This window comes from Apteryx rowi, unplaced genomic scaffold, assembly GCF_003343035.1.
Source record: "Apteryx rowi isolate R43461 unplaced genomic scaffold, aptRow1 scaffold_768, whole genome shotgun sequence".
NCBI classification, from domain to species: Eukaryota; Metazoa; Chordata; class Aves; order Apterygiformes; family Apterygidae; genus Apteryx; species Apteryx rowi.
Window position 1 is genome coordinate 196,415 of NW_020451058.1, and position 9,123 is coordinate 205,537.

A 9,123-nucleotide genomic window follows, 5' to 3' on the forward strand; every position below is an offset into this window, starting at 1 on the left:
GGGGGGGAGCGGAGCGGAGCGGGCCGGGGCTCCCTCCGCGGGGCTCCCTCCGCTGGGGCCGCCGCCTCTCAGCGCCGTGTGTGTGTGCTTAGGGTGGAGAAGTACCGCCCGCAGGCCCTGCGCGACCTGGTGTCCCACCAGGACATCCTGAGCACCGGTGGGTCCCGCGCCGAGCACCGGGGGGGCCGGGGGCCTGCAGCGGGGCCGGCCGCTGTTGCCTGCCCTGCGCGCTGCTCAGCCGCTGCCTGCTCTCCCCCTGCCCTCCTGCCCCTTCCCCAGTCCAGAAGTTCATCCGCGAGGACCGCCTGCCTCATCTCCTCCTCTACGGGCCTCCCGGCACCGGCAAGACCTCCACCATCCTCGCCTGCGCCAGGCAGCTCTACAAGGACCGGGAATTCAGCTCCATGGTTTTAGAGGCAAGTCGGGTGGGCTCTCTGGTCCTGCCGCCTTCGCCCCCGCTCCGGGGCGAGGGCCGGGGCAGGCAGCGCTGTGCCGGCGGCCGGGCGCTCGCCGGCGGTTTCTCACTCCAGGCGCTGAGGCCGGCGTGGGTATTGCTCCCACCAAGTGCCCGGAATGAGACTTTCCGAGAGGATCTTTCTCTCCGGTGCTGCACCAAGGCGGTGCCAGGCTGGGCTGGGAGCAGGAGCACCGGTGGGAGCCCCAGCTCGGCTGCCAGCGGCACCGGGATGAGCCGGCGCACGGAGGCAGAGAGCCCCGGCCGCCACCGCTCTTCCCCCCTTCCGCCCCTCTCTAGCTGAAYGCCTCCGACGACAGAGGCATCGACATAGTCAGAGGGCCCATCCTGAGCTTCGCCAGCACCAGGACCATCTTTAAGTAAGTGGGCAAAGCCGCGTTTCCCTGCAGGGGAGGTGGTTCTGCAAGGGAAGCACGTGGCTCCGGCGTGGGCTTTGTGCCCGAGCGGCCTATGAAGGAGCTGGGGGTGCAAACAGGGCCTTGCGGCTGGGGCCGGGCTGGGCGTGGGGGTCCCTCAGCTCCTTTTCTCCGGCGTCCAGCTTGACTCGACCTCGGCAGCTTCTAAAAGGCAGGCAGGAGCGAAGCCAGCTCCTTTCTCTCTGTTCCAGGAAAGGCTTCAAGCTGGTGATCCTGGATGAAGCGGATGCCATGACGCAGGACGCCCAGAACGCCCTACGGCGAGGTGAGCGGCGTCGGGCGGTGGGACCCCTTGCGCCCCTTCCAGCTAGGAAGAGGAGGTGGCCGGCAGCTGCCTCCCGYGAGGGACGCGCTCGAGGCCCTCCGTCGCGGCTGGAGCAGCTCTCCTGCCTCCTCCTCACAGTGATCGAGAAGTTCACCGAGAACACCCGCTTTTGCCTCATCTGCAACTACCTCTCCAAGATCATCCCTGCCCTGCAGTCCCGCTGCACGCGCTTCCGCTTCGGCCCTCTCACCCCCGAGCTCATGGTGCCCCGGCTGCAGCACGTCATCGAGGAGGAGAGGTGAGCCGAGGGCGCGGGGACCGAGCGGCATGCCAGGGGGTGGGGGGGGACCAGATGGAAACACATGTTTTGAGCAAAATTCACCCAACGGCTGGTTTTTAATTCTTGCTTTAGGGCAAAAAAGCCTTCAGGGTCGCCGCAATCTTGTATTTAACCCTCTCCTCAGGCTTCAGCTGCATTTGAAGTCAAGTGCTGCTGGGCAATTTGTTGCGACGTTGCCAAAAAGAAACAGGTTTTAACATTGCAAAAAGTCACAATGTTGGTTTTGGCGTTTCTGAAGCAGAACATCCGCTTCTTGCCCTCGCCTGCCCAGATGTTTGCGTGAAATAACTACCGAGGCGGCTGCAAACTTGCACGCCAGCTTCACAGCCAACAGCACCAGCCGCTGCCCGCGCTGGTGCTGGGCTCTGACCTCCCGGCCTTGTCCCCCAGGCTCCGCGGGAGCGTTACGGAGGCCGGGGCCGTGCCCCAAAGCCGCTCCGGCACCCTGATGGGTGTTACCTGGGCAGGGGCAGTTGCTAGTACCCAGGAGCCGGCCGTCCTTCGGCTCTCTCTTGCCCTGCGCAGCAGCTGCAGTTCTCCTCGTCTTCCAGGGTGGACGTGACGGAAGATGGGATGAAGGCTCTGGTGACCCTCTCGAGCGGCGATATGCGCCGAGCCCTGAATATCTTGCAGGTACGGGTTGTGCCTGCAGCCGCCGCCGTCCCCAGCGGACGCAAACGTTAGTTACCTTGTGCAAGCCAGGAGCAGTTGTCCCTGCTCCCTGGGGGGAGTCGCAGAGGAAGGGCTGGTCCCCCGGGAGCCGCTTCCCTCCTCRGGCCTCCTCCTCCTCCCCAGAGCACCTCCATGGCCTTCGGCAAGGTGACGGAGGAGACCGTTTACACCTGCACCGGCCACCCCCTCAAGTCTGACATTGCCAACATCCTTGACTGGATGCTCAACCAGGACTTCTCCACTGCCTACCGGAGTATCCTTTTCTCTCAGCCTTGCACAGCCCTCGTCCGACCAGCGCTGCCTCGAAGGCCGAGCGAGGGCCGYGGCGATGCTTGCTCAAGCAGAGCCTTAGTTCCTGCTAATTCCCCCCTGCCTTGAGTTTAATCCCCGTCGCTATAAATCCTCCTCTATTCCAGCGCTTCCCCTCCCGTTGCCCCCCGGGCTCTTCGTGCCACGCTGCTCGCCGGGGAGGCTCTGGCTCCCCACCGGGGCGGTCGCGGGGGTGGCAGGGAAACCCGGGCAAGGAAACGCCTTCACTCGCGCCCGTCTCAGAAATCACGGAGCTGAAGACGCTGAAGGGCTTGGCCCTGCACGACATCCTCACGGAGATTCACCTGTTCGTGCACAGAGGTGAGGGCCCGCGGGCTCGGCTCCTCTCGGCRAAGCCCTCGCTCCGACGGCAGCGGCGCTGAGACGTCGCATTCAGCAGTGCCGTTGCAGCTGGTCCAGGCTGCCTCCTCCGCAGAGCCTCGAGCAAAGCACGAAAGGGAAACTACCCTTTGCTCCAGGGCTTCTCCGGAGAAGTCCTCCAGCTTTGAAAGCTGGGCTCATGCGGAAGGGCAGCAGGACTCCACGCTGCACCGCATCCCGGGGCGGCGGTGCCGGCAGGGCAGGGTGGGACGGGCATCGCTCCAGGTCGCGCTAACTGGCGCCGTCTCCTTCTCTCCGCAGTCGATTTCCCGCCCTCGGTCCGCATCCAGCTGCTGATCAAGATGGCAGAGATCGAGTAAGCGGCCGCGGCGCCGCCCGGGCGGGAGGGCTGCGAGCGCTCCCCACGCATCCCCGCCGGCGCGCGCCRGGCGCTGCTCTTCGTTCGGCCTCTCCCAGGCAGAGCGGTCGCTTTGGCGGGACGCCGACACTGCTGCGGACTTAAACCGGCCCCTTTCCTCCTGCTCCAGGTACCGGCTGGCTGCTGGGACGAGCGAAAAGATTCAGCTGAGCTCCCTCATCGCGGCTTTCCAAGTCACCAGGGACCTGATCGTGGCCGAAGCCTAAGCCCTGCCGGGGTGGGGGCCGGCCGTTCCCCGCGGAGGGGCGAAGCATCCTTGTCTGCAATCCTCAGCAGAAGCTCGAGGGGACCATCGTGCCCTGACCTGCCTCCAGAGAAAGTAGCTTTTTGTGTCCTTTTTTCCTTTCCTTTTCCCTTTTCACAAGCCTCCTGCCCGCAGCCGGGGTGGGAGAGATGGGCCGCGTTGTTTCTAGGCTTCGCCGGGAAATGCAGACACTGAAGCCGAGCAGGTTGCGTTGGTCTTTTCTCCGCCGTACCGGGAACGCGGGCTGACGGGAGGCAGCTGAGCCTCAGCCTGTGTCCGTCCTTAGCAAAGGACACGCGCCATTGCCAAGGCGCCGGCGGTCTTCGGGCGAGGGGAAGAGCACGGCGCCAGCGCAAACCCGCTGACCTCGTCGCACGGCTCAGCGGAGCTTAACTGCGCTGCCTGCGCGCCGCGGGCTGGCTTCGAGGCAGCTGCCGCCGCTCTCCTCCTCGGCAGCGGGGAGTCAGCGTTGCGGCCGCCGAGGCCAAAGTCCAGCTGCYGTCACCTGTATGCAAAGCTGGTGCCCCGGCCTCTCGCGCGCTCAGTGGGCGGCGGGCGCCATCGCGTCGCTGAGCGGCCGTGCGGAGCAAGGCGAGCGGGGACAGGGCGGTTCATTGCAACGACAGTCTCGCAAAGCAAAAGTGAGACCTCTTGTCTTTAAAGAGGGAGTTTCCCCGCTGGTGGGTGGCATGAGCCCTAAGAGCTTCCCACAGAGGGGCAGCAGGTGACAGCGATGGCAAGCTCTGCTCCTGATGTCCCTTTTTCTGCTGTGTCCCTCTCCCAGGGCTGCCGCAGCGCATGGGAASGCGCTTGTAGGTCAAATCTTCCCCTCTGAGCGTTAGGAAGACACCAGCTTCCTCTTGCTGCTGTGAGCTTTTCTCCAACTCCTTAACCACGTTTTGGCTCCGCGGGGACGTTTCCCTCAGCAGCTGCTGGGTTTAGCCTTCCGCAGGGGAAGACGTCCCCGGGAGCTATTTATAGGAGGCGTCTTCCCCATCACTTGGGSTCAGCCTTGGGCTTTGCACGGAGCGAGTCTGCTAACACTTCAGGGGACTGAAAGCACGTGCTGTCACCAGCCGAGCTGGAATGGGACAGGCACACCAGCGTGCGTCACGCACAACATGCCAGGACGCGAGGCATGTGCTGCTGGAGACCTGCTGGAGCGTGGAGCTCCAGGAGCAGCCACGGGTGGAGAGAAAGCAGCAGAGAAGAGCAGGGCGGGCTGCACGAAGCACTGTGTCCCGACTTCCTCTTTCACGGCCACGCGCAAGGACCAAGCCTCCCCGGTGCCCATCACTGAACATTTACCGGTTCATCACCCATCGCTYGGCACCTGCGGTGCAGAGCCCAGCTGCGCCGGCACCTCTGCGCCCCAGCCCACCGGAGCCTGCCCCGCCACGTATCCCCATCGCCTGCCGGTGGCACCCGGAGCGGCTCTAGGAGCGAAGAGGAAGGAAGTGAGGAACAATATTTATTGTCATCGCCGCCCTCTACTCCGCAGAGACCTGCTCAGGTTTGTCCGGACCTTGAGAATGACAGAGCCTGCCCCGCTCCGGGACCGAAGGTACAAGCTGGTCCTCACGAGGGTCGGTTTGGGGGAGGGTAGTTGTAGCCCCCCGTTCCCACTAACAACAAATGCTCCGCTTGGACCGCGCCAGCTAACCTTCAACCCACGACATCGCACCGGAAGCAAAAGCACCAGACCCCAAACTTGCAGGCAGTGGGGGGAGAGCCACGTCCCCTGTGTGCCCTGCGGGGCCACCAGAGCTGTCCCCGGGGGGCTGCGCTCTGCCCCTCGCCCTCTGCATGCATTTTTGGTGGGTTCTAGTATTATTACAGCAAAAATAACCTCCACATTCACAGACATAGCCCCAAAACAAGGGGAATAACAGTCCTTCTGGTGCTGTGGCTCACAGATCTGCCAGACGTCATTGCTACAGTGCCTCCTCCGATCCAGGCCCAGCTCTCCCAAGAGACGGAGGCCTCTTGCCTCCGTGTCTCTGGTGTCTACGCTGCCTTAAAAGGTCCTGTAGGTGAGGAACTCCTTCAGCTTCCTGGGAATGGGGAGCGCCAGGACCTGGTACGTCGTTAGGAAGGTGCGCAGAGCTTTGCGACACAAGTGCTTTAGTGATGAGAGGACCCTTGGAGCGGTCCAGAACTGGACGTGGCCATCTCTGGTCCTGCAATGAGACACCAGAACAGGCCATGAGAGGGAAGCCCTTTCTTGGTCGCACCAGGRGACCCCAAATTTGCTGAGCAGAGCCAGAGCGGCAGAAGGAGGGGAGCAACCATGTGTTTCTCTGCTCTTTCCCCCCTGCCAAGTGCAGTTCAACGTGCCCGGTGCTCCCTCCAGCAGACATACGCACCCCGTGGCAATGAAGCCGCCGTGTGGAAAGTACATGCAACACAAGCCGTTGGTCATGGGAGCAAACGCAACGGGAGATCTCAGCTCCAAAGCCCAGATCCTCAGGAGCCTAAAGAGAAAGGAAGGGGACRCAATGCTAGGACTGAATCCACAGGGTGCCTGAAGCTAAAACAAGGCCTTCAGGTTCACCTGAACACGTGCAGTTCTGGAGTAGGTCTTTCCCCGTGGACCTTTAAGCATCACAGAGGTCTCACAACACCACAGCAAGGCATGCCATGTCCCCACCAACACATTGCAAGTCCTCACCTTGCTACTCCTTGCCAGTGAACCAGCAGTGCCCCAAGTAGCCCGTCCTTTCCCCCTGTGCCATCAGGGCTCTCAACGAGTTGGTGGGGACATCCCACACATGGTCTGCTCCCCMCTTTGAGGTGCTTTTTGGTGCGTCCTCTTGGGACCCTCTCCCCTCTGAAGACCCCAAAGTCTTCAGAGCCTCAGGTAAGACCGACTTACCTGTCATCTGCCACCGTGGCCAGGTACAAGCCCTCAGGGGAGAAGCACACCGACCGCAGGGAGCTGGTGTGGACGTCGCTGCTGTAGTCCAGCACCGAGTGCAAGGGGACGTGGCTGAGGAGAGAACAAGCTCACCGAGTCAGCGCCAGGCTGCCGCGGGCCCCGTGCGCTGGGGCCGGCAGAGGAGCCAACCCCRGCAAGTCAGAGCCACCCTCCGGCTCGGCCCCAGCAAACCCCCACCCAGAGCACAGGTCGGTCGCCCGCAGCCCCCCGGCTCCGTACCGCAGCGTCCTCAGCTGCTCCCCCGTGTAGGGGTCCCACATGATGACGCAGGCGTCGTAGGAAGCGGTGACAAGGAGCGCCGAGTCCGGCGAGAAGTCGCACGACACCACGCTGCTCTGGTGCCCCTCCAGCCTCCGGATGAGCGTGTACGACCGCATGCTCCACAGCAGCGCCTGCGGGGCACGGCAACGAGGGCCACGATAAGTCCTGCGCAGGCAGGAGCAGAGGGGCCCTGCTCCCGCCAGCTCTGGTCCAAGCACCCAGCTCAGCCACACGGACCTGGGACAGCCCAACGGAGGAGACGAAGCCAGCGCGGCTGCTTGAAACAGCTGCGTTGAAAAGAAAAGACCTGGGACCGCTCCAAGCATCTCTTCCCTGCCACATCCCAGCTGCTGAGCAGGACACGGCTCCTCCCAGCATCCCCGGGCCCAGCCCAGTATCCTCCCCCAGGACCTGGGCAGAGCCCACCAGCAGCATGGGGAGATGGTGGGACGGTGCTGGCCAGTCCCAGGAGCCAAGGAGCGAGGGTGGCTCTCGCCTTCCCGCTCCAACCACCGTGCCTCGCAGGAGCCGACCTGCTCTTGCCCACCTCAGCCTGCACAAGGGGGGCCTCCGGCACCCGGATTCGGGCCCGAGCGCCGTTTGCGCCCCAGGTGCCCTGCTGCAAGCTGGGGTCTGGCTGGGACGCAGGGTAGCCCTGGGGTCACAAGGGCCAGGCGAGCAAGCGCGRGACGCAGAGGGCCGAAGGGAGCGCTGGATTCGGTGGAACGCTGGAGCGGCTCCCATCCTCCGGGACTCACCGACTTCTCTCCGGCAGCGGAGCAGAGCATGCTGCAGTCTGGGGAGATGGAGCAGCAATAGACCCACTGCACGTGGCCTGCCAGCACCTGTACCTGCCGCCCTGGGGACAGCAGACACGCGAGTCACCAGAGGGGAGCGCRAGGGACAGGGCTGGGCCCGGCCCCCGCGTGCTCCCCCTACCCCTTTCCCAAGGGGAAACGTGTGTCGGGCTGGATGTTTCCCCGTGCTGATCCCAAACCCTCTCATTTATCTGCAGCCCCCTCCTGCATCGCGGGTCCCATTTTGGAGGGGGAGGTTCTGCTCTGTGTTGCAGGACTCTCCCCTTCTGCCTCAACTGTTGTCCCCGAAGATCCTCTCCCGCTGTCTCCCCACCCAGAGACAGTTTTCTCCCCTCTCCTCCACCACAGTAGAGTCCAGCWTCAAACGCGGGTGCCCTTGGACTGGGGGATGCCCCAGCTGGCTCCTACCATCTCTGCTGAGGTCCCAGACACGCAACGTCTTGTCCCGCGAGGCAGAAACCAGGATGAGGCTTCCATTGGGAGCAAAGCTCAAGTCTCTGACAACRTCCTGGTGCCCCAAGAGGCTGAAGAGCAGGTGTCCTGCAGAGRGGGGCCGTGCTCAGCACCGTCTTGCCACAGGGAACAAGGCCGGGCCCCTCACGCGCAGGCTGTCCCCCTTGGGAGAGGGCAGTGGCTCCCACTCACCCCCAGGAAATATTCCGGGGAAGGGAAGGATGGAGACAGGATCTCCTTCCAAAAGGGAGCGAGGGCAGATACCAGCAGGACGGAGAGCTGGGCTGAACTCATCCCAGGCCGCAGGTCCCACCGCTGTGCCCGTTCCCAGAGTCAGAMGGGGCTGCTCACCTGTCTGCACCTCCCAGACTTTGATCTGCCCGTCGTTGAGCCCCGTGGCCAGGATCAGACAGGACAGCCCCAGGGCGCAGGTGCCGTCCAGGTCCGCGGCGTCAGCCGCAGGCCAGGAGCTGAAGGCCAGGCCCCACACAATCTGGCCGCACTCCAGCGTCTTCTCCTTGGCGCCCCCTCGGCTCCTCGCCTCCGCTTTGCTGCCGTGGCTCTTGCGGTCCAAGGTTTTGCAGCCGCTGCGAGAAGGGAGGATCGCAACCGGGCCCGTGGGTAGCGGACGCTGTCCCCTCCGCTCCTCCCGCCCCGTCGGGAGGCCACGCTCCGGCGGAAGGAGCTTGCTCCGGGTGGGAAGGCTGGCACGGCCGCGCAGCTCGACGCAGACGTGGGCCCGCAGCTTAGCGCAYGCGCCGCCGCGCCGGTACTCACAGCTCGGCCTCCTCCAGGGGCCAGGGGATGAGCTTGACGATGCAGTGACCTTGCGACCAGGCGAACCAGGCGCCGTCGGGCGAGAAGGCCACGCTCCACGTCTCGCAGCTCGACTTCCAGTCGGACTGCTGCGGCCGGCCCGGCTTCAGCTCCGCCAGCAGGACGGGCTCCTCTGGGCGGCGAGACGGAGCCCGGCGGGGGAAAATGCCGTCCCCATTCCCATTCCCGTCCCCATCCCCGTTCCCATCCCCGTTCCCGTCCCCATCCCCGTTCTCATCCCCATCACCGTTCCCATCCCCGTCACCGTCCCTGTTCCCATCCCCGTCCCTGTTCTCATCCCCGTCACCGTCCCCGTTCTCATCCCCATTCCCGTCCCCGTCCCCATTCCCATTCCC

At 64.3% G+C, this 9,123-nt stretch overlaps 2 protein-coding genes across 3 annotated transcripts in view; one reads left to right on the forward strand and one right to left on the reverse strand.

The window, feature by feature from the left end:
- The first annotated feature begins 91 nt into the window (after positions 1–91).
- On the forward strand, positions 92–3,682 carry RFC5 (replication factor C subunit 5). 2 transcript variants are annotated; one of them, XM_026088373.1, is made up of 10 exons: positions 92–157; positions 280–416; positions 755–834; positions 1,083–1,156; positions 1,295–1,454; positions 2,048–2,129; positions 2,292–2,421; positions 2,721–2,798; positions 3,120–3,174; positions 3,347–3,682. In XM_026088373.1, exons 2-10 carry the CDS (start codon positions 405–407, stop codon positions 3,441–3,443), a joined length of 768 nt encoding a protein of 255 aa, XP_025944158.1. In that variant the 5' UTR covers positions 92–157; positions 280–404; the 3' UTR covers positions 3,444–3,682. The 2 variants fall into 2 exon arrangements, with proteins under 2 accessions (XP_025944158.1, XP_025944157.1); XM_026088372.1 differs by having other exon boundaries at positions 103–157; positions 285–416.
- A 1,264-nt stretch (positions 3,683–4,946) lies between these two features.
- Positions 4,947–9,123, reverse strand: part of WSB2 (WD repeat and SOCS box containing 2) — a 6,685-nt gene continuing 2,508 nt past the window's right edge. The window contains exons 2-9 of the mRNA XM_026088358.1: positions 8,729–8,900; positions 8,303–8,538; positions 7,907–8,038; positions 7,439–7,539; positions 6,639–6,811; positions 6,357–6,470; positions 5,848–5,955; positions 4,947–5,661 (exon numbers count right to left, since the gene is read on the reverse strand). Of these exons, the coding sequence (XP_025944143.1) occupies positions 5,499–5,661; positions 5,848–5,955; positions 6,357–6,470; positions 6,639–6,811; positions 7,439–7,539; positions 7,907–8,038; positions 8,303–8,538; positions 8,729–8,900 (1,199 nt within the window). The 3' untranslated portion in view covers positions 4,947–5,498. The remainder of the gene's footprint in view (positions 5,662–5,847; positions 5,956–6,356; positions 6,471–6,638; positions 6,812–7,438; positions 7,540–7,906; positions 8,039–8,302; positions 8,539–8,728; positions 8,901–9,123) is intronic.